The sequence below is a fragment of the Pongo abelii genome, chromosome X (assembly GCF_028885655.2).
Source record: "Pongo abelii isolate AG06213 chromosome X, NHGRI_mPonAbe1-v2.0_pri, whole genome shotgun sequence".
Lineage (NCBI taxonomy): Eukaryota > Metazoa > Chordata > Mammalia > Primates > Hominidae > Pongo > Pongo abelii.
The window spans coordinates 160470621-160494112 of record NC_072008.2 but is presented as its reverse complement, the minus strand read 5'-3'; the positions used below and the strand labels follow the sequence as shown (position 1 = coordinate 160494112).

The 23492-nt window shown below is 59.0% G+C and overlaps 2 protein-coding genes across 4 annotated transcripts; one reads left to right on the top strand and one right to left on the bottom strand.

The window, feature by feature from the left end:
* Positions 1-1104: 1104 nt before the first annotated feature.
* ARHGAP4 (Rho GTPase activating protein 4) lies at positions 1105-18990 on the top strand. 3 transcript variants are annotated; one of them, XM_024240754.3, is made up of 22 exons: positions 1105-1281; positions 5618-5822; positions 5900-6062; positions 6268-6330; positions 6620-6802; positions 7998-8126; positions 8228-8449; positions 12530-12631; positions 12809-13000; positions 13107-13191; positions 13358-13385; positions 13627-13729; positions 15232-15292; positions 15422-15499; positions 15587-15721; positions 15811-15916; positions 16018-16251; positions 16337-16410; positions 16498-16681; positions 16896-16988; positions 17265-17364; positions 18404-18990. In XM_024240754.3, the coding sequence occupies exons 1-22, from the start codon at positions 1215-1217 to the stop codon at positions 18635-18637; spliced, it is 2841 nt and encodes a 946-aa protein (XP_024096522.1). In that variant the 5' UTR covers positions 1105-1214; the 3' UTR covers positions 18638-18990. The 3 variants fall into 3 exon arrangements, with proteins under 3 accessions (XP_024096522.1, XP_024096523.1, XP_054401214.1); XM_024240755.3 differs by lacking the exon at positions 12530-12631 and having other exon boundaries at positions 1125-1281; XM_054545239.2 differs by lacking the exon at positions 16498-16681 and having other exon boundaries at positions 1125-1281.
* A 211-nt stretch (positions 18991-19201) lies between these two features.
* On the bottom strand, positions 19202-21229 carry AVPR2 (arginine vasopressin receptor 2). Its single transcript, XM_024240753.3, has 3 exons — positions 21211-21229; positions 19953-20837; positions 19202-19845 (listed from the first exon to the last, which is right to left on the bottom strand). Exons 1-3 carry the CDS (start codon positions 21227-21229, stop codon positions 19640-19642), a joined length of 1110 nt encoding a protein of 369 aa, XP_024096521.1. The 3' UTR covers positions 19202-19639.
* Between the last annotated feature and the right edge of the window lie 2263 nt (positions 21230-23492).

Below are 23492 nucleotides of genomic sequence, written 5' to 3'. Positions count from 1 at the left end.
GAATTAATTGCTCATAGTTGAAAGGCGGGAAGTACCCGCACAGCCTCCCCTCCCCAGATCTGCAGGTCAAGGTCATGTGTGCCCGCATTTGCACAGAGCCTGACTCTGACATCCGTGCACACACACGCCTAGTACCCCTGCACTGGTGCCCCCACGCCCGCCTTCGGAACACATGCTTGGTGCCCAAGTGCTTTGCCTCTCTCCCCACATCTATACCCCAGGGATTTCCCTCCCACCAAATTGAAGCCAGTTGTCTGCTTGGCTTGTCAACCGCCTCCCGCCTCCTGCCTCCTGCGTCCTGCCTTCCCGATTTCCCGGAGAAAAGCTGCTGCCCTGTGGTAGAGGGTGGAGGAAAGCCCCACCACCCCTGGATGAGGGAGGCCCCAAGACTTGCCCCCAGGGTAGCTAAGACCTCACTCCGAGGGGGCTGCCCCCCTCAGGCCTATGACCGGCAGGTGCAGCTGCAGGGGAAGGGAGGCAGAGCAGTCTCTTCCGGCAGCAGGAAGTGGTAACCGCCTATGGGGAAATTGTGGGGCTGAGCAGAAGGGGAACCGGAGCTGAACTCTCCTCCCCTACCAAGGGGGCCTGGAGGGAACGGCAGCCAGCTGCTGAGGTTCTGCCCTCTGGTGCTGACCTTCCTTCCCCCTCCCCTCTGAACTTCCCACCCCAGCTCTCAAGGCTCCCTGGGCCTCTCTGGGGGCTGACTTGGGAAGGGAGGACCCCATCCGATGTCTGGGGGAAGCAGGCAACCCAGGGGGAGTCCAGAGCCTGGGGCAGCAATGGTGTTCATGTGCACTGGTACTGTGGGCCAGCGGCCCCGCTGTGAATGGTACAGTCTGGCAGTGGTGACCAGGAACAGCCTTCTGGAGGTGGTGGGATGGCAGCCTGGGATGCCAGCTTACGTTGGGGCTCTCACACCCGCTCCGGCTGCTTGGCAGCGGGGCTTTGGGCACAAGGCAGCCTAGGTGCAGGCCCAATGGGAGGGGACGGCAAGGCCGGGGCACAGTGGGGCTGGAAGGGGCGCCCTGCCCCCAGGAGCCCCTCGCGGGCAGTGCCAGCCCTGGGCCGCCCCGCCCCACCGGGAGCCGCGCTGGGGGCGGGGCTGGGCGGAGCCCGCGCAGAGTGCTGGCCGCAGCGCCCCCAAGTCCCGGCGCCGGGCCCGCTCGCGGCCGCGTGGGAGCAGTGGGGTTCGACGGCGCGGCCGCCAGGCCGCCATGGCCGCTCACGGGAAGCTGCGGCGGGAGCGGGGGCTGCAGGCTGAGTATGAGACGCAAGTCAAAGGTGAGAGGGCGCCGGGCGCTCCCGGCCCGTTTCCTGCGGAGACCCCAAGGCCGTGAGGGAGCTCCAAGCGTACCCGCGCTGGCCCAGGGCCCGATGCTCTCCCCAGCGACCTCTGGAGGGGGGGGTGGAGGAGGGAGCCTGAGCCCCTTGCCTGCCTCCCCACGCCCATTTGGCCTCAACCGCCTGCCATCTTCCCTTCCTTCTTTCCTGTCTTCCTTCCTTTGGTCTCTGTCCTCCTTGGGTCTCTGCTCCTCACCGGTGGCCGCCGGTAAAAGGGAGCCAGAGGCACCAACGTGCCCCCTAGAAGGCAGTATTTTAGCTACAGTGAAGTCAACCACCTTGATTGGCTTGGGGGGTGAATAAGGGAGTCCGGGTGAGTGGATTGGTGGAGATCACCTGGCCCTAACCCCACTGCAGTCCCTGGAGCTTCAGCACCTTTTGCCTCCCGTTGGCACTGAGGGGGATCAGAGGCGAGGGCCACTGTCTCTGGGTCAAGCTGGCGCAGTGAGTCTTGGTTGAGAGATTTAACAGGGCTGGCTTCTCAGCCTTCTGAAATTGAACCTCTTTGGGTTCTGATAAACACCCATGTGCAAATCACATGCAAATCAGCTTTGCAAATTCTTAGCCAATAGCTTGTGCCCATCTTATTCCGGGCATGGTAACTCTTGCAAAGGAAAGAGGCAGCATCTCAGCGCCAGCAGCTCGTCCATATCACTCTCAATCACTCCATTTTACCAATTACGGAAACAAGCTCAGAGAGGTGCAGTGACTTGCCCGTAGTCATACAGCACTACAACTTCTAGGACGTAGAATGAGCCTTGAAGTGCCTTTCAACCCAGAGATGTAGGTTCTAACATCATTATTCAGTGCAAGCAATTTATACCAAAGTATGCCCTAGTCCTCCTTTGGAAAAGGCAGCCTGTGTCCAGAGCCAGCTTGAGGTGTAACGATCTCCATCCTGCTTCCCCAAAATGCCATGAAGCTGAAAGACTTGGAAAACTTCAGTCAGCAAATATGGGTCAGTGATTTCACACTGAAAAGTTGGGGTTTTGAGCAAGACTCTCTAAGGGTTCCTCACTTGCTCTGGGTCTGCATCCCACACCCTGGAAAAACTTCCTACCATGCTACAAAACGGGGTCACTGTCTTGACACCCTAAATTCTCAAAGGTCAGCATAGCAGTGGTTTTGGAGACCATCTTCTCTTCTGTTTTGCTTGTCAGCAGAAGTGAGACGAAATGCCTTGCTCACAGGAAGTGCTGGTGGGGCCTGGGGCCCAGCTCTGTAATTCAGGCAGACGTGGATTCCAGCTCTCCTTTTGCTAGATGTTTCCTATACATCTGTGATGTCCCAGGCCCTGGGAGTATACTGCTGTACAGGAGAGAACCCCGACTCCAGCCCTTCCAGCCCTGGCTTTTTACCCAGAGTAAAAACAATGATTCAATGAGGACTCCCCTGATTTCAAATGGCGTCAGCGCCCACCTCGCCCTCACACGGTTCACGGGTCTAGTGGGGGAGACGTAGACTTTCCATTATGATAATAAGCACTACAAAGGGAAAGTGCACGGTGCCAAGAAGGGGTCGGAAGAGGGCCAGCCCTAGTTTAGGGGGAGGTCAGAACAGGGTGTGCTGACGAGTTTGTCTGAACTGAGATCCGAAAGCTCTGCCAGGAAAGCCACCAATGCAATCAACTTGCAATTCACAAGTTTCCTGCTCAACACCAGCCGGTGTGCATGCCCGGATCTGGACTGGGACATGGCTTCCAGTCAGCTTTTGCTGCCGGCAGTGATGAAGAAAGGCAGCGGTTCCCTCTGCTGGTTCCTTCTGCACTGTTCAGTTGTCGTAAGTCCCCAGGGGTTGTATTCCTCTGGGGGAAGCAGGGCAGGGCAGGCTCCAGAGGGCCAGTGAGGTGAGCAGTCGTCTAACACCTTTCTGGAATGAAATGAAACTTACTTTTATCAAAAAATGTTAAACTGGGCCAGGCGTGGTGGCTCACGTCTTTAATCCCAGCACTTTGGGAGGCCGAGGCGGGCGGATCACCTGAGGTCAGGAGTTCGAGACCAAGTCTGGCCAACATGATGAAACCCTGTCTCTACTAAAAATACAAAAATTAGCTGGGTGTGGTGGTGTGCACCTGTAGTCCCAGCTACTCGGGAGGCTGAAGCGGGAGAATCGCTGGAACCCGGGAGGCGGAGGTTGCAGTGAGCCAAGATGGCGCCACTGTACTCCATCCTGGGCAACATCCTCCGTCTCAAAACAAAAAATCAAAACAAAACGTTAAACCGATTCAGCGAGGACTCTCCTGATTTCAAATGGCATTAGCACCCACCCCACGTGGCCTTGGAGCTGACAAGTTAACCACAGGAGGCCAGCCTCGGATAGGATGAAGACACTCTCCATCTGTCTCACTTGGCATCGTGGGCTCTGCCCTGCTCTGTCGGGAGGTTCCCTGTCCCAGGCTTCCACTTACCCAGCTTGATCTGCTGGTGGGAAGAGCTCTCCTGTTTGGTAATTCAATTGGAAGGATCAGGCTCCTGGGTCCCTCACCTGGCTAGTCTGGTGGGGGCAGGGAGTGGACGGACAGAGGGATGGGTGATGCATGCAGCCAGGGCTGGGGCACCTGGAGTCAAGGAGGCTGAGACTAGGGAGGGGACATTCTCCAATAGGAGATCAGGGGAGGAGGTAGGGATTCTGGGCAGGCCAAACCCACAGGGTCCCCATGCAACAGCCCCTGGGAAGTCACTGGCGGGACAGAAGTCCAACGGGATTGAGCTCTTCTCAGCGGAGTCCTCCCTCGCTGCTGCTGGTCTGAATCCCTGCCGTCTTTTGCCTGGACTAGCGCAATAGCTGCCACCTGGGCTCCACCTGGCAGTGTGAGGAGGCCCTGAAAACGAAGCCGGACCACATCACCCCACTACTGTGGCTCCTCTCTCACTCGGAGTCCAGCTGGGAGTTCTGCCTAGACCACGGGCTCTGTGCCATCTGTCCCTACCGGTCTCTCGGACTCCCCCTACTGCCCACGCACCGCCAGCTCCAGCCTTCTGCTCCAACGATGTGGCTTGTTCTCGACCACCCTCCTTTAAAAAGAGGTCCTCCCTGTCCCCACCCATCCCCGGCTCTGATCTTGCTTTGTGTGTTCATCTTCTCAGCACCCATCACTCCTAGGCATTCTGGTATGTGTCCGTGCCCCATTCCAATCCCAGCTCCAAGAGGGCAGACACTTGGTCAACCCTCTTTGCCTCTGTATTTAAAACGTGCCTGCCACAGAATGGGTGCATAATCAACATTCTGCTGAATGAAGAAATCAATTCATATCCCTCCCTGGGGCTGTGGATGGAGATAAGTAGGTGGGCAGCCTGCTGGCCAGAAGCTGAGCTAGCATCTTATTTATTCGGGACGGGCACTCAGGAGGTGGCAAAAGTGTCTTCCGCAGGTTGCTTAAACTTGCTGGACAGGCACTTCTTTGCTTCAGGCCTGTGTGGGGGAAGCAGCGTTGCCAAATCAAGCCAGTGATAGGGTGTCAAAAGGCCGGCAGTATGGGGCCCTGGGTGTGACTCTCTCTGCAGGGTGGGGGAATGCACAGGTGGGGCAAGGGGTGATTGGGAGTCAGAAGTGGGGTCAGAAGATGGGGGCTAGCTCCCTGCCCCATTCTTTCACTTACAAGGCCGGATCAGCTCTCCCTGGCGCCCAGCCCTCACTGTGGACTGTCCTTTCCCCTGGGGCCTGAGGGCAGGGTTCCCCAGCCACTGAGAGTGCGAGATCGCTGCAGGCTTGTCCTGAGCAGCACTGTGATCTGTGTGTTGTGTATCCGTGTGTTTGCAAGGGAGGCTGCCACCTCCCAGAGCCTGGATACCGGGGGAAAGGAAGTCGCAGGGGAAACCATTCAGAGGCTTTCCAGGAATGAGGGAGAGACAGGAAGCCAAACTGAAAGGTGCCTGGCTGGCGCTGGGGCGAGACAGGGCTGGGCAGCCTTGTGTTCCACCCACCATGAATGGCTTCACCCTTCCCAGGGCGGCCTTGCTCCCTCTCACTCTGGGCCTTTGCGTGGCTCTCCCCTCTCTCTGGGACACCCTTCCCCTTCCCCCTCAACTGGGTGGCTCCGGCCATCTGTTGGCCTTAGCACAGAGGTCGGCTGGACGGCTGAGGCCAGATCTGCCTGCAGGGGCCTAGCTTCTTTCCTCCCCTCTTAGCTCCTGCCCTCAGCCTAGGCTGGGTCCGAAGGAGCCCTCAGAGCCAATGGGACTGGGGTCTGTGTGTCTCTGCCTCTCCCATCCCATGCTGGCCTGGCTGACCAAGGCAGGGCGTGCTGGCCAGGCCTAAGCCATGGTTCCCCCCACAGAGATGCGCTGGCAGCTGAGCGAGCAGCTGCGCTGCCTGGAGCTGCAGGGCGAGCTGCGGCGGGAGTTGCTGCAGGAACTGGCAGAGTTCATGCGGCGCCGCGCTGAGGTGGAGCTGGAATACTCCCGGGGCCTGGAAAAGCTGGCCGAGCGCTTCTCCAGCCGTGGAGGCCGCCTGGGGAGCAGCCGGGAGCACCAAAGCTTCCGGTAGGTGATGTGCTGGCAGGGGGGCCACGGCAGGGCCCAAGCTCCGCTCCCAGGTCTCAGTGCCCCTCTACCCCCAGGAAGGAGCCGTCCCTCCTGTCGCCGTTGCACTGCTGGGCAGTGCTGCTGCAGCACACGCGGCAGCAGAGCCGGGAGAGCGCGGCCCTGAGCGAGGTGCTGGCCGGGCCCCTGGCCCAGCGCCTGAGTCACATTGCAGAGGACGTGGGACGCCTGGTCAAGAAGGTGAGGCTCTCATCCTGGGCCACGGGAAGTGTTCGAGGCTTTGGGATCAGGAGTCACTGTGGCTGGGAAGGCACTGGAGGCCAGGTGGGGAGCAGGCAGAGCGAACCTGTGTGCCCCCCAGATGGGGCTTGAGCTGGGCAGAGCTTCCAGTGCCTGGCGGGGCTGCTCTGGGCAGTGCCGTGCTCACCCTTGCCTCTGCCTCTAGAGCAGGGATCTGGAGCAGCAGCTGCAGGATGAGCTCCTGGAGGTGGTCTCAGAGCTCCAGACGGTGAGGAAAGGGCTGGGGAGGGGCCTGCCCCAATGGTCCAGGGAGAAATGCCACTCACAGCGGGGGAGGAACATCCCCAGACCATCACATCACCCCAAGCCAGGCTCAGGGAGAAGCAGGCACCTAGGGGCAAAGGCCCTCTCTCCCTAGGCACAGGGCGTTAGGCTAAGTGCTCACATGGGATCGCCCAGCTCTGAGGTCCAAGTTCCAGAGGGGCAGGGGTGGAGGGTTGGGGGCCGGCCCAGCCGTGGCCTTCAGCAGCACCACCTTGCTTTGGGTCGCCCTGCAGGCCAAGAAGACGTACCAGGCATATCACATGGAGAGCGTGAATGCCGAGGCCAAGCTCCGGGAGGCCGAGCGACAGGAGGAGAAGCGGGCAGGCCGGAGTGTCCCCAACACCACCGCTGGTGCCACTGAGGCAGGGCCCCTCCGCAAGAGCTCCCTCAAGAAGGGAGGGCGGCTGGTGGAGAAGGTGGGCCTGGAGGGCACCTCAGACGCAGGCCTACGGGCCATGGGCCCTAACTAGGACCTGCTGTGCTGAGGGGGAAGCCAGGGCTGGGTGCAAGGGAGGGCAGGAGTGGCAGGACAGTGCCATCAGGTTCCAGGGATTCCATACGGAAGGCTCCCAGGGCCTGAGAGAGCGGGGAACACAGTCGCCCGGCCCTGGACAGCCCCATGCAGCCTCTCCACGCTCCGAGCGGGGCCCCTGCAGCTCTGCTGTTCCGCCAGCCATTCCGCAAGAAGACAGTTAGGGTGGGTGATGGGGTGACACGCACGGAGAAAGGGCCTTCGAGGTGAGCTCAGTACAGAGAGTGGGGAGGTTGGGAAATGCCTGGATGGAGCCACCAGGCTGTGCGTGGCTGAGAGTGACGGTCTCTGGGACTCTGGGAGCAGAGGAGGGAGTCGGGCATCTCAGGTGTTCTTAGGGGAAATGACAGAGTTTGGCTGTGTTGGGGGAAGGTCTCCCTGGCATGCCAGCTTTAGCCAGGCGCGGTGGCTCATGCCTGTAATCCTAGTACTTTGGGAGGCCGAGGTGGGTGGATCACGAGGTCAGGAGTTCAAGATCAGTTTGGCCAACATGGTGAAACCCCATCTCTACTAAAAATACAAAAATTAGCCGGGCATGATGGCGGGTGCCTGTAATCCCAGCTACTTGGGAGGCTGAGGCAGGAGAATAACTTGAACCCAGGAGGCGGAGGTTGCAGTGATCTAAGACTGCGCCACTGTACTCCAGCCTGGGTGACAGAGCGAGACTCTGTCTCAAAAAAAAAAAAAAAAATAGAGTGCCAGTTTTAGAACCCAGGTGCCAGCAGGTTCCCCCTCAGCTCTGGCCCCCGCAGAGGCACCTATGTGCGTGCCTTCCACTCATCAGGTATCTGTGAATAGTTCTGTGGGGAATGTTGTGGCTCGAACCAAGGCAAGTGGCGGAAGCGCAGTGGGCGGCGCCAGCATTGGCGGGTGAACAGCCGGGGAATCAAGCCACCTCCTGGCACAGGGCTGAGCACACTGTGGACTGTGGCGTGGGGAAGGCAGCAGGACTTCTGGGCTTGACCGGTTCAGGTGTAGTTGTCCACAGCGGGAGGGGAGGCGATGGGCATTACATGAAAGGCCAGAGATAGGGGCTGGCCATGTGCGTGAGCCTGGCACACTTGCATTGTCTTGAGTAGCGGCAGGCCAAGTTCATGGAGCACAAACTCAAGTGCACAAAGGCGCGCAACGAGTACCTGCTTAGCCTGGCCAGTGTCAACGCCGCTGTCAGTAACTACTACCTGCATGACGTCTTGGACCTCATGGACGTGAGTCCTTGGTGGGCAGGTGGGAAAAGGTGCCTGGTGCCCCGGGGCTGGGAAGCTGTGGCTCCAGGACCCACCCAAGCATCTCCTTGTTTCCTCCTTAGTGCTGTGACACAGGGTTCCACCTGGCCCTGGGGCAGGTGCTCCGGAGCTACATGGCCGCTGAAAGCCGCACCCAAGCCTCCCAAGTCCAGGGCCTGAGCAGCCTGGAAGAAGCTGTGGAGGCCCTGGATCCTCCAGGGGACAAGGCCAAGGTTCTCGAGGTGCATGCTACCGTCTTCTGTCCCCCGCTGCGCTTTGACTACCACCCCCATGACGGGGATGAGGTGAGGGTCACCCCCTGCTGGGCTCGGCATTCTCTGGCCTTCACTGACCCACACTTTGCTCAGGAATTCAAGTTCTCCGTGGTCTCAGGCAGTGTCCCACTTCCATTTGCAGCCTCACTCCAAGGGTGTACCCCCGCAATGGCCAAGGAGGGCAAGACACTAACTGTTCAAACCATGCAGCAGGCAGCTGTGTAGCTGCCCGTACATTGTTCTAGGCTGGTTTCTCTGTGTTTTTAAATTTCCTGACACAAACTTGGCAGTAAGATGGAATGGGGCTTTTTTATCCTTCTCCCTCGAGCTAGTTTTTCCTGCAGCAGTTTATCCTGATGGGCATTGGCAATGACCTGGGATTACATTGGGCCCCTTTCAGGCCGACTTGGAACTTTACGAAGAGTCCGGCATCACTAGGGCTTCCGATGGCGTCACAGCTGCTCCCTAACCCACCCCTCCCGTTCCCAGCTCCCACTCCCAGAAACAGCCACCCACCTCCCGGCGTCAAGCAGCCATTTTCCATTGGCCAATGACAACCCAGTGCCACCAGCATCTCTCACAGCCACCACACGCTTCCCTGCATCTTGTTCTCCCAGTGGGTTTATCCCAGAATTTTTGGCTAAATTAACATTCAATGTTTAAGTCACCATGACAACAGGTACTGTTGGCAGCTGAGCCATGTACTGTATTAGGATCACATGTCCTTCCTTGGACAATTTTTCCTTTTCTTCTGGAATTTATAACTCTCTTGCCTCAGGAATGCTGCTTGCTAGAACATGCCCATTGCTAGAAGTTGATCGCTACCTCGTCCCAGCACTGTCCTCCACACCAGGCACCTGTGAGGTTGACCTTCTCCTCTGCACCCTCCCCCAGAGCCTTCCAGTCTGGAGTGCTTCACTTCTGCCCAGTGCTCTGTTTCCGGATTCCACGGCAGCAGCTTTCTTAGTTTGATACCCTTGTTTTGGTGGATGCCTTCACCAAGGGTTTTCTGACTTTGTACATCTGAAAATGTCTGTATTCTTCGTTTTGTTTTGTTTTTGAAACAGGGTCCCACTCTGTCCCCTCGGCTGGAGTGCAGGGGTGTGATGTGATCTCAGCTCACTGCAGATGCAACCTTCTGGTCCTCCCACCTCAGCTTCCCAAGTAGCTGGGACTACAGGCCTGCACTACCATGCCAGGCTAATTTTTCTATATTTTGTAGCAAGGGAGTTTCACCATGTTGCCCAGGCTGGTCTCAAACTCCTGGGCTGAAGCAGTTGGCCTGCCTTGGCCTCCCAGAGTGCTGGGATTACAGCTGTGCCACTGTGCCCGGCCAACCCTTTATTCTTATTTCATGAATACAGTACTTCTTGAATCTTTCTGAAACTCTTTTTTTTTTTTTTGAGATGAAGTTTCCCCCTTGTCGCCCAGGCTGCAGTGCAGTGGCATGATCTTGACCCACTGCAAACTTCGCCTCCTGGGTTCAAGTGATTCTCCTGCCTCAGCCTCCCAAGTAGCTGGAATTATAGGCACTTGCCACCACACCTGGCTAATTTTTTAATTTTTTAAATTTAATTTATTTTATTTATTTATTTATTTTTGAGACAGAGTCTTTCTCTGTTGCCCAGGCTAGAGTGCAGTGGCGCAATCTCGGCTCACTGCAACCTCCGCCTCCCAGGTTCAAGCAATTCTCCTGCCTCAGCCTCCCGAGTAGCTGGGACTACAGGTGTGCACCACCACGCCTGGCTGATTTTTGTATTTTTAGTACAGACAGGGTTTCGCCATATTGTCCAGTCTGGTCTTGAACTCCTGACCTCAGGTGATCCGCCCGCCTCGGCCTCCCAAAGTGCTGGGATTACAGGCGTGGGCCACCATGCCCAACCCTTTTATTTTTATTTTTCAGTAGGACAGGGTTTCACCATGTTGGCCAGGCTTGTCTCGAACTGCTGACTTCAGGTGATCTGCTTGCCTCAGCCTCCCAAAGTGCTCGGATTACAGGCATGAGCCACCACTCCCGGCCTGAAATGTTTTTTGTTTTCTCCTGTTCCTGCATTTGCTCTGTTTTCTTGCTTTTGTCCCTGAGTCGAAAATCCCTGCTATATCCTTTCCAGAGAGCAAATCGTTAGTTTTCTGCTGATCATGTGACTTTAGGGGAGGGATAAAATTTCAGTGTTCCCTAGGGTATGGATAGACTTACTTTTTCTCTAGAGAGAGGGTCTGGCTCTGTTGTCCAGGCTGGAGTACAGTGGTGTGATCATAGCTCACTGCAGCCTCCAACTCCTGGGCTCAAGTCATCCTCCTACCTGAGCCTCCCGAGTAGCTGGGACTATAGGTGCATGCCACCATGCGTGGCTAAGATTTGTACTTTAAAAACAATTATTTTATTTTTAATCTACTTATTTATTTATTTATTTTGAGACCAGGTTATGAGACAGGCTAATTTTTGTATTTTTGGTAGAGTCAGGGTTTTACCATATTGCCAAGGCTGGTCTCAAACTCCTGTGCTCAAGTGATCCACCCGCCTCGGCCTCCCAAAGTGCTGTGATTGCAGGTGTGAGCCAGTCCAACCTAGATGGACTTTTAAAAAAAGGTGTGGCAGAATACACATAGCATAAAACATACCACGTTCACCATTTTTAAGTGTGCGGCCCAGGGGCAGAAGCACATTCACGGTGCTGTGCAGCCATCACCACCATCCAGCCGCAGAACTTGTTCGTCTTCCCAAACTGAAGCTCTGGACCCGTTCAACCCCAACTCCCCACCCCCCAGCCCCTGGCACCCACCCTTCCACTGTCCTCTCTACAGAGTTCACGGCTCTCCTTTGAGGCCCCTCACAGGAGTGGAATCCTACAGTGCGGGCCTTTCTGTGACTGGCTCCTTTCGCTGAGTCCCATGTCCTCAAGGGTCAGCCATGTTGGAGCCCATCTCAAAATGGCCTTACGTTCTTCTCTATGACTTGCGCCTTCGTGCAGTCCTGTACGGCAGGGCTTGATGGAGATGGAGAGCAGGGCAAGTGTTTAGCCACAGCCGAATCCTCACTCTCAATTTTAACTGTGATGTCAACTTTCTAGATGTTTACATGCTTAAAAGAGTAAGTCCTTCCTTTCTAAAGCGTTGGCTCCCACTCTGCCCATGAGGCAAGCTGCTCTCATCTTGCCACAGGGAAATTTATGTCTCCCCAGTTAGAGTGAGCAGTTTTTCTGTCCACTCCTTTCCCTAGAAGAGGTGGGGCTGGGCCCTCCCTGTTCTGTCTCGGACCCCAGTCTTCCTTACCATTCTATTTCATTTTATTTTATTTTGAGATGGCGTCTCACTCTGTCGCCCAGGCTGGAGCGCAATGGCTCCATCTCGGCTCACTGCAACCTCTGCCTCCTGGGTTCAAGTGATTCCCCTGCCTCAGCCTCCCGAGTAGCTGGGACTACAGGCACACGCCACCATGCCCAGTTAATTTTTTGTATTTTTAGCGGAGACAGGGTTTCACCATGTTGGCCAGGCTGGTCTCCAACTCCTGACCTCAGATAATCCATCCGCCTCAGCCTCCCAAAGTGCTTGGATTACAGGCGTGAGTCACCGCGCAGGGCCACCATTCTGTTTTAAATAAAAAGTTTTATTAAGGTATGATTCATATACCATGAAATTCACCACTGTAAAGTGTACAATTCGGTGGTTGTGCAGCCATCACCATGTAATTCCAGAACATTTTTGTCACCCCCTAAAGGAGCCATTAGCCACTACTCCCCGTTCCCCTCTCCAGCCCCTGGCACCCACTCTGCTTCCTGTCTCAATGGATTTGCCTGGCTGGACACTTTACACAAGTGGATTCATTCCTTCTCGTGGCTGAATCCTCTTCCATTCTGTGGGTAGACCGCGCTGAGTTTAGCCATCCGTCAGTTGGATGAGTGGTGCCGCCATGAACCTCTGTGGACAAGTCTTGGTTTGGACGTGTGTGTTCACTTCTGCCATTCTTCAGCTGAGCGTCTGGGCTGGGCTGGTGGTCCTGTGCCCGGCCACCAGGCCACAAAACGGTGCTTGCTTCCCTTATGCCCTGGGGATCTTGGCACCTACTGCCCAAGCCCAGCCCTTAGCCCCCCTGGCCGCCGCCCTCTGCAGGTGGCTGAGATCTGCGTTGAAATGGAGCTGCGGGACGAGATTCTGCCCAGAGCCCAGAATATCCAGAGCCGCCTGGACCGACAGACCATTGAGACGGAGGAGGTCTGGGCAGCCCACCGGGGGTTAGAGGGAGACGAGGGCCTGGAGCCTGTACAGCCTGCTGTTGGAAGTGGCTGCCCTGCCTGCCCTCCTCCCTTTGGCCCCTTCCTTCTGACTTGGACTTCCTGTCTCCCTCCCTATCCCCCACCTCTTACCACCCTGGTGTGGTCTCCACTGCAGGTGAACAAGACTCTGAAGGCGACACTGCAGGCCCTGCTGGAGGTGGTGGCCTCGGATGACGGGGATGTGCTTGACTCCTTCCAGACCAGCCCCTCCACCGAGTCCCTCAAGTCCACCAGCTCAGACCCAGGCAGCCGGCAGGCGGGCCGGAGGCGCGGCCAGCAGCAGGAGACGGAAACCTTCTACCTCACGGTGGGGAGGGCTGGGCTGGTGGGCGAGACCCGTGGGGGCGTTGCTGGGGCAGAGGGAGGGGCTCAAGCCAGGGCTAACACTTGGGGCTCTTCTTGGGGCTGCCCAGAAGCTCCAGGAGTATCTGAGTGGACGGAGCATCCTCGCCAAGCTGCAGGCCAAGCACGAGAAGCTGCAGGAGGCCCTTCAGCGAGGTGGGCCCAGTGCTGTCTCCTTCCCCGCCTCTCCCCTGCCCGGGACCCTATCTAGCCCATGGTCCTCCCCTCTCGCCTGTTCTTGGCTCTTATACACACCTTTCCCTCTGGGATGCCTTGAAGACCCCTGGCCTGAGAGGCAGACCAATGTTTTCCCACCCCACAGGTGACAAGGAGGAGCAGGAGATGTCTTGGTGAGTCCTTCCTGAGGGGCTGGCATGTTCTGAAGAGCTGGGGCCCTGCGACGGTCCGCCATCTCTTCTCTCCCTGGGGCCCAGCTCAGCTGCCCAATCCCCTGGGCCTCACTTTCCCAGTTTTCGCACTGGATTGTGGAATAACTTCAGAGAATTAGAGGCCTGCTTGGCTGGGCTGGGGGGGTGGGACACCCTATTCTCCACGCCTGGCCCCCTCAGAGCCAGCTTCCATTCACCGCAGGACCCAGTACACGCAGAGAAAATTCCAGAAGAGCCGCCACCCCCGCCCCAGCTCCCAGTATAACCAGAGACTCTTTGGGGGAGACATGGAGAAGTTTATCCAGGTACTTGCTTTGCCCAACATGCCAGCCCATCTGTACATGCTGGTCTTTTTTCAGCTCTGGATCACCTCAGTGGCCGGAGCAGCTGCCTGATCCCAGGGCCCTCCACTCTCAATCAGTCATCAACTGTCCCTTTCTGGGTGGGCCTCTTCCAGGCCACTGTTGGGCTCCCCTATAGCCTCCGCTGATTGAAGGGAGCATCCTTAACTAGTAATGGGAACGTATAGAAAACCTGGGGCAGCAGCATTTTTAGGGGCGAGATATTGAGAGCTTCTCCCCTGTGACTTCTGGCCAGCATGATACTGGGGGTCCTGGACAGTGAAATAAGGGGAAGCAAGAAAGATCAGAAAACTAATACTGAGATCAGAAAGAATCAGAGGGGGCCAGGCACGGTGGCTCACACCTGTAATCCCAGCTCTTTGGGAGGCTGAGGTGGGCAGATCACTTCAGCTCAGGTGTTCGAGACCAGCCTGGGCAACATGGTGAAACCCCGTCTCTACTAAAAATACAAAAATTAGCCGGGCATGGTGGCACGTGCCTGTAATCCCAGTGAAAGAAAGAAAGAAAGAGAGAGAGAGGGAAGGAAGGAAGGAAGGAAGGAAAAGAGAGAAAGAAAAGAAAAGAAGCAAGCAAGCATCAGAGGGGGCCAGGCATGGAGAATACCAGAAGATCAGAACTGATATCGTCATTTTCAGTGATGTGGTTATGTGTGTAGAATATTCAAAAGAATCAACAGATTCTTCAAACGAACACTTTGAGTTTCTTTCTTTTTTCTTTTTTTTTATTTGTTGAGACTGGTTCTTGCGCTGTTGCCCAGGCTGGAGTGCAGTGGCACGATCTCAGCTCACTGCAACCTTCACCTCCCACCTGCTGGGGTTCAAGCAATTCTCATGCCTCAGCCTCCCAAGTAGCTGTGTGCACCACACCTAGCTAATTTTTATATTTTTAGTAGAGATGAGGTTTCACCATGTTGGTCAGGTTGGTCTCGAACTTCTGTCCTCAGGTGATCCTCCTGCCTTGGCCTCCCAAAGTGTTGGGATTACAGGCATGAGCCACCACACCCAGCTTGAGTTTCGAAATGTTACTCGATTCAAGGTTGGTGTACAGGATTCAATTGCATTTTTATATTCCAGCAACAATTTGCAAATAAAATGTAAGGCACTGCCTAAAACCTCATCAAAAATATCAGACACCTAGGAGTGGATCTAACAAACGGTGTGCTAGGCCTCTATGCCAACAACGATGATGTGTTCTTGAGAGAAAATAAAAGCACTCAGCCTGGTGCAGTGGCTCATGCCTGTAATCTCACCATTTGGGGAGCTTGAGGCAGGAGTATCACTTGAGCCCAGGAAGTTGAGGCTGCAGTGAGCCGATATCACGCCACTGCACTTCAGCCTGGGTGACAGAGTGAGACTTTGTCTCAAAAAAAAAAAAAAAAAAAAGCAATTGAATGACAACACAGGGCATGCTGTGTCCATGGTGAAGTAAACACCCTCTGTCCCCAGAGCTCAGGCCAGCCTGTGCCCCTGGTGGTGGAGAGCTGCATTCGCTTCATCAACCTCAACGGTAAGCAGGACCCAGCCCCTCCCGATGTCCTGGCACCCAACACCCAGCTCCCAGCACCTGGCATGGGAGGCCATCCTGGAGGGGCTGGGGAAGATGCTCAGTGCCCACCAGCTCCTTGTTCTCCCACAGGCCTGCAGCATGAAGGCATCTTCCGGGTATCGGGTGCCCAGCTCCGGGTCTCAGAGATCCGTGATGCCTTCGAGAGAGGTGGGGACGGGCAGGGCGGGCGGGGGTGGGGGCTCGGGCAGATGTCACCAGCTTCCTCCCCCTACCGCACCACTCGCCCATCTGCAGGGGAGGACCCACTGGTGGAGGGCTGCACTGCCCATGACCTGGACTCGGTGGCCGGGGTGCTGAAGCTCTACTTCCGGAGCCTGGAGCCCCCACTTTTCCCCCCAGACCTGTTCGGCGAGCTGCTGGCTTCTTCGGGTGAGGCCGGGGCCTGAAGCCGGCGGGGGTAGGACACTTGCTAGGGCAGCCCCACTCACGCGGCTCTCTGTGGGCGGCTTTGGCCACAGAGCTGGAGGCCACGGCGGAGAGGGTGGAGCACGTGAGCCGCCTGCTGTGGCGGCTGCCCGCGCCGGTGCTGGTGGTTCTGCGCTACCTCTTCACCTTCCTCAACCAGTGAGTACTGCGGGGCGAGTGCTGGGGTGGGGGCCGGGGGTCGAGGGGACAAGGGGACTCGGGGTGCGGGCTCTCTGCTTGTGATGTGCGTGTTCCCCCAGCCTGGCCCAGTACAGTGATGAGAACATGATGGACCCCTACAACCTGGCCGTGTGCTTCGGGCCCACGCTGCTACCGGTGCCCGCTGGGCAGGACCCGGTGGCACTGCAGGGCCGGGTGAACCAGCTGGTGCAGACGCTCATAGTGCAGCCCGATCGGGTCTTCCCGCCCCTGACCTCGCTGCCTGGCCCTGTCTACGAGAAGTGCATGGCACCGCCTTCCGCCAGCTGCCTGGGGTACACCCTTGGTGCTGCCGAGGGGACTGGGGGGTCCACTGGAGAAGAGCCCCCCTCATCTGCCTCGCTCTGCCCTGAACCTCAGGGACGCCCAGCTGGAGATCCTGGGGGCAGACAACGAGCCGGAGCTGGAAGCTGAGATGCCCGCACAGGAGGATGGTGAGGGTGATGGGCAGAGAGCCCCACCCTGTCCCCACCCTAGTGTCCGCACCCCCTCCCACAGCTTGGACCCCCTCTCCTCCCCAGACCTGGAGGGGGTCGTGGAGGCTGTGGCCTGCTTTGCCTACACGGGCCGCACAGCCCAGGAGCTGAGCTTCCGGCGGGGGGACGTACTGCGGCTGCACGAGAGGGCCTCGAGCGACTGGTGGCGGGGGGAGCACAATGGCATGCGGGGCCTCATCCCCCACAAGTATATCATGCTGCCCACGGGGTGAGTGAGCCGCGCCCTCGGGCCCCAGGGCTCCCGGAGTCTCCGCACCTCCCCTTCATCCACCCCTCCCCGGACCCCAAGTTAGATTCTGAAGGTCTGGGCTGGGCCAGACAATAAAGCCTCTCTGACCACTTCTGGCTGGCACGGAGGCTGCTGGCTCTGGACCCCGTGCAGGGAAGGAGCACTCGAAACAGGCCGGTCCTTCCCACCGCAGGACAGAGAAGCAGGTGGTGGGCGCAGGGCCGCAGACTGCAGGGGAGTCTGGGAGCAGTCCCGAGGGCCTCCTGGCATCAGAGCTGGTCCACCGGTGAGCACGAAGACGGGGCTCAGGGGGGCCCACACGTGTGCTGTTCTAGGCCAGAGGGGACTGGGGTCAGGCTTTGGCCCTGTGGGAGGGGGAGGAGTTGGCAGATGAGGACGTGACAGAATGACCCAGCTTGTGACAGGGAGAGGCTCTAGAGGAGCTTGGGGACCACTGGGCCAGCCTCCTTTCCTTGGCCACACCCCAGGATGGTAGGAGCCACTGCCCAGTTAGCTCAGGGACTTCCCAGGGCCCCTACCAGGCTCCCCGTCTGTCCTGCAGGCCAGAGCCATGCACCTCACCCGAGGCCGCGGGACCCTCTGGACACAGACGACGCTGCTTGGTCCCAGCCTCCCCAGAGCAACACGTGGAGGTGGATAAGGTGAGAGTGGGTGTGTGGGACATCTGTCCTGGGGGATCTCTGCCTCCCCTTGGAAGGGGAACCTGCCGCCAGCCACACAGGCCCAAGGCAGAGCCTGTGGAGGGCAGGAAGGAAGACGTGAGGGCGGGTGGGGATGGAGAGGGACGGCTACGGAGGCAGGGATGAGAGGGACAGAAGACCCCCGGCCTGGCTGGAGCCTGGGGCTTGCACGTTGGGATTCATGTTCGGCTTCAGAGCAGGGAGTGGCAGGGCTGAGTTAAGGCTATTTACCTGGTAGAGGCAAGGGACTCCAGGGCAGATTCAAGGCTGGCATCTGTAGCTGGGCTAGGTAACAGGCGGTGCCATGGCAGGCGCTTGGCACGCCAGGGAGGATGAAAGGGACAGATGGCAGGGAGGCAGGAGGGGGTGGCTGGTCGGGGATTGGGGTGGGGCAGCAGTGGCTCTTGAAGGAGCAGAGCGAAGGCTCAAGATGTGGCCCTGGGAAGCGCACAACCTGGGGGACCCTGCTCCGTGCTCTGTACCATGGGCCCTGTGAACACTGTCGGGCTGAACGTGGAAGCCCGGGGGACAGTTGCTAAGCCCAAGGAGGAGAGAGCCCGAGAACATGTGGGTGTCCCAGGTGTGGCCAAGTCCCCAGGCCCAGGGAGCCCAGGGAAGGTCGGGTAGACACGCAGGAGCAGGAGCGGGAGCCAGGGACAGGGCAGCCAGGAGACGCCATGGGAGGACATTGACCTGGGAGTCCCTGCATGCTGGCGGTCCCTGGGGCCATGGGCAGGGGGCTGTGATCTCTGCCAGGGAAAGAGTGGGGGCGAGAAGAGGGGGGTCCTCACTTCCGGGCTAAACCGAGGAATTGCTGTCCTCAGAGGAGACTGTGACAGAGACACCAAAAGGGGCAGGAGGGATGCCAGGTGCAAAGTGGGGGAGAGTGACCTGGAGGCTGAGGGACTTGCTTTGGGAGTGGGAGGAACTCAGGTGGGTCTTGGGCAGGGTCAGTGGGGGGAACTCACTGGTCACGCTCCCTTTCTTTCCCCTCCACTAGGCTGTGGCACAGAACATGGACTCTGTGTTTAAGGAGCTCTTGGGAAAAACCTCTGTCCGCCAGGGCCTTGGGCCAGCATCTACCACCTCTCCCAGTCCTCGGCCCCGAAGCCCAAAGGCACCGGCCAGCAGCCGCCTGGGCAGGAACAAAGGCTTCTCCCGGGGCCCTGGGGCCCCAGCCTCACCCTCAGCATCCCATCCCCAGGGCCTAGACACAACCCCCAAACCACACTGAGGTGCTGCTGCTGGAGATGCATGCCCCTGGCGGCTACCTGCTGGACTGGCCACTCTCCCCAGCCCCCTTGCTTCTCTCCAGCCCTGTCCAGCAAGTGCAGGGTGCCTGCACTTCACCCTGTGCAGAGAGGTGGGATGGGGCCGCGCATACACGGATGCCCGCTCCACATCCTGCCTGCCCCTCAGCCCTGGCCCAGGCCCCTTTTGGAGGCAGCTGAGGAAGGATGCTGGGGAAAGCCCTCTTCTGCAGCTTTGTGGAAGGCTGATCAGTGGCTGCTGGGTGGTGGGTGCCCTTGCTCAGATGCCTGGCAGGGCTGGGTGGTGATTCATAAAGACCTCGTGTTGATTCCCCAATGGGAGCCAGCTCTCTGTCTCAGGGGTGGGCAGGTGGGTGCTGGAGGTGAGAATAGCTTCCCCGGGGATCCTGCAGCTTTGAAGACTTGGCTGCCTGTGTCATGGATTCCAGAGCTGTGCACGTGACTGTGGGTGTGTGTGGGGAGTCTGTGTATGTCTCCGTGCTGCCTCCACACCCACCGTTACCCTGATCCAAGGAGACCCCTTGCCATGTGGAAAATGAGCTGCAATTTTTATTAGGGAGAGAATGAGGAGGGAGGGATTAGAAAGGCGGAGACAGGAAGGTCCCCTGGGTCCTGCCTGGTCCTTCCTTTTCGGGCCCCTGGGACCGCTGTCTCACCTGGGGGCACCTGCTCCCTCTTTCCTGCCACTCCTCGGCCCTCTGCTGCAGCCCCTCCTACACCCAGCACAGTGAGCTGACTTGAGGGGCCCCCACAGTCCTGGGGCCTGAAGCTCTCCTCATACAGCTGGGGATGTGGAAACCCAGGCAGGGGCTGTGGCTTGTCCAGGGCCACACAATGTCCCAGCCTTGGGGCCACAGGCTCTGGCCAATTCGCCATGGGTCCCCCTCCCAGTGGCCCCCAGGACCAGCCCCAGGAAGGCAGCTGAGCTTCTCAAAGCCTCTAGAGGCAAGACACCCAACAGCTCCTCAGGATGAAGTGTCCTTGGCCAGGGAGGAGCTGGCGGTGGTGCAGGACTCGTCTTGGGGACCCAGGCTGGGTGGGGTGCGCCCCCGGGCACAGCAGAGCAAGCCTCGCAGCTCTGAGGAGACACTGCTGCTGAAGGATGCATAGATCCAGGGGTTGGTGCAGCTGTTGAGGCTGGCCAGCAACATGAGCAGCACGAAGGGCGCCCCTGTGGAGGTGGAGGATCCAGGTTGGGCTCAGGATGGCTGGTGGGGCACAGGGGCACGCAGCCAAGCCCAAGTGGCCCCTGACAGCCCTAGCCACGGCTATACCCACCTTCCAGAGGTGCCTCCGGGTCCCACGCGGCCCACAGCTGCACCAGGAAGAAGGGTGCCCAACACAGCACATAGACGACCACAATCACTAGCGTCATCCTCACAGTCTTGGCCACAGCTGCTGACACGTGGGCTCCCTCACCGGGGCTGCCTGTCCGGCGTCCCCTGCGGCACCCCCCAGGCCTCTCTGACGGCCCTGGCACCAGACTGGCATGAATCTCCCGGAAGATGAGCACCTGGCAGGCGGCGATACCCAGGGTAGGTGCCACGAACACCATCAGGGCGATCCAGGTGACGTAGGTGCGACGGCCCCAGGGCTCCGCAAAGCAGGCCCAGCAGTCAGTGATCCCGCTGCCACCTTCCACGTTGCGCTGGGCGAAGATGAAGAGCTGGGGCAGGCTGAGAAGGAGCGAGAAGGCCCAAGCCACCAGCACTGGCCGGTTCCAGTGAGCCCCACCTCCATGGCGGTACGCCAGCATGGGACGGCAGATGGCGCGGTGGCGGTCCAGCGTCATGGCCAGGATCGTGTAGGAGGAGGCATACATGCCCACCATCTGCAGATACTTCACGGCCCGACACAGGGCATCTGGCCCACGGAAGCGGTCGGTGGCCTTCCAGGCCAGCTGGGGCAGCACTTGGAACAGAGCCACGGCCAGGTCGGCCAGACACAAGTGGCCAATGAAGACGTGTATGGGTGCCCAGTGGCCCCGCCGGCCCCGCCGAGCTAGGGCCGCCAGCACCAGGCCATTGCTCAGGGCCACGGCCACAAAGACTATGGAGAGCAGCGCCAGCTCCGCCCGGGCTAGCAGCGGGTCCCGGGTGTCCAGTGGCCTCTCCTGGCTGCTGTTGCTGGGCAGGCTGGGCAGAGAGGGATGCCCAGGCACAGCTGGGCAGGGGTCGGGAAGAGGGCCTGGTTAGAGAGGGTGCTGTGCAGGGGGACTCAGGCCTGCCTCCCTTGCCCCCATCCGGACGCCCACTTCCTGGCTTGTAGCAGAGGGGACTCCAGGAAAGCCACGTTATGAGGGATACACACCCCGGGCTCATGCAGTCTAGAAGGAAGGGCAGCCCCAGCCCCAGCCCCAGCCCCAGCCCCAGCCCCAGCCCTGGCGGGGAAGTGGGGCTGTGCTCCCCTCCCCGCTCATTGGCAGCCTGGAGAGAAGCACCCAGAGGTGAGGGTGAAGGAGGTCTTTAGAAAGAGGGGCTTCCCTGAATCATCAAACCTACTCTGCCCACCGGACTCATGGAGGGGCAAGCCTTACCGGAAGTGGTGGACGCCATGAGTATGGTGGGGCCAGGGCAGGTGTTCTGAGGGGCTGGAGGCGGTGTGCGGACTCAGCCTCTGCCTGAGGGGCAAGCTCAATGGCCCAGGGTCTCTGGACTGGAGCCCTTACGGAGATGCCAGCACGTGTGCGGTGGAAGTATGGCCAGTCCTGGGCAGGGAAGATTGAGTGGGATGGTCAGACAGATGGATGCACAGAACCCAGGATCCCCCAGGCAGCCCATGAGTCCCGGGTTTGGGAGTGGGCGTCCCAGGCAGACACGCAGAACTCCCCTGCCCCAACTGAGGCCGAGAGAGGCCACCATCTGAGGGCTGGGGACTGGGCAGGGGGGCGGGCAGGCGCAGCCCCTTACCTGGCTGGGCTCCTGGGTTCCTGGGCAGCTGGGCAGTGGCGTGAAGGTGGCTGGGTGCTCAGATCTGCTCTCCATCGGCTGCCCCGCCCTGGCCCAGCCCAGCCTCTGGGAGTGACCTGGCCAGGAGGGGACTTCCTCCCCCTCCCCCTTTCCCCCAGGCCTCTCCTGGCCTCCCGTTTCCCTTCCTTTCCCCAGGGCCTCCCTGGTCCCGGCCCAGGACTCCCTCCTCCCACTGCCGTAGCCTCTGGTTGGATTGTCTGGGCTGGCAGTGCTCTGGGAGGTCACTTAGTTCAGCATTCCCATTTTATAAGTGGGGAAACTGAGGCCAGAGAGCGGTGGGTCTGGCCCAGGACTGCGCTGCTTTTTCGTGGGAGCTTCACGCCCCCTACCCAAGTTGGGGGTCCTCCTGCTCCTCGCTGGGCCCAGGCAAGGAAGGGGTGAAAACACTTTCGCTGGGCCCCTCCCAGGCCCAGGCAGGCCCCTCCTCCTCCCCAATTAGGGCCCAGTTGGCCAGAGATGAGGGACAGGAAAGGGAGGAGTGGGGCAGGGGCCAAGCCAGGCTTCATGAACCCCTGTGAGATCCAGGGACACCCTCACCCGCTTCCTCCTGCCCCACCTGTAACTACCTGTCCTAGGAAGAGGGGCTGGGCACCTCCGTGTGCTCACGGGCTCCCTCCCACCACACACAGCCTCACATACATGATACAGCCACACAACCACAAACACACGACACAGAGATGCTCGCTCATGTTCTTGAACATGCCATGAGTGTGGACGCACCTTCCCTGTACCTGCGCCCTCCTCCTCCCTCCCCCAACACCTCTCTCCTTCCCCTGTCCCCACACCCCCTCCAGCCCCCATCCCAGTAGTTCTCTTTCCACTCCCCCCGCACCCAGGCCTGGCTTGGCTCAGCCGAGGCCAGCCCAGCCCAGCCCAGCCCAGCCCAGCCCAAGGCAGCTGCTTTCTTCCTGTTTGTCTGTCTTCTCTGTTGCCCTGTGGAGCCAGAGACCAAAACAGCCTCACGGACCAGGCCCAAGTCCGGCCCGTGGCCAAGGCCTCCTCTTCCTGCCCAAAGAGCCTGGCAACACCCTGGCCCCTCCCGGCCCTGTTAGGGTGGTGGGAACACAGGGTGGGAATTTTCCAGAGACAGCGCCCACACCACACCACATACATACATGCACACAGCCACACACCACACACACATGCACCCGACACACATCCATACGCCACACTACACACACACCACACCATGCACACATATAGTACACACCACACACATGCACACATCACACACTCCCATACGCCACACACCCACACATGCACCCACCACACAGCCATACACACCACACACCTGCACGCACCTGCACACCATACCACACCACGTACGCACAGCCAACACCACACACCCACACACATGCACACACCCACAGCACACACAGGTGCACATCACACCCCACATCTTTGTCATGTTTTTGCAGAGCCCCTTGGGGGCAGGCTGCAGAGTGCTGGCACCCTGGGCCTGACGCTTCAGCTGCATCTCCTCAGTGCATGCAGGTCCTCATGCTGTCCCCAATAACCACATGCTGTCACTAATCTAGGGGCATAGAAAAGGCCTTCTTAATGCCACCCAGATCAACGGAATAGGAGATGGCTCCCCTCAATTGGCAGACAATTTGGGGACCCTGGCTGGGGAATAGGAAAGCAAGGCTCCAGCCCCTGCTTGGCCCCTGCCCAGTAGTGTGACCTTGAACAGGCCGCCCAGCTCTTGGCACCTCAGCTTCCCCTTCTGTGCAATGGGACTTGATGCTTGAGGGGGACTATGGCGGTAAGATGGGCAGGGCTGGGGACTGGCAGGGCCTTGGGAAAGCCTTTGTTCCCTCCGTCTAAAGCCAGCTAGGCCGAGGAATCC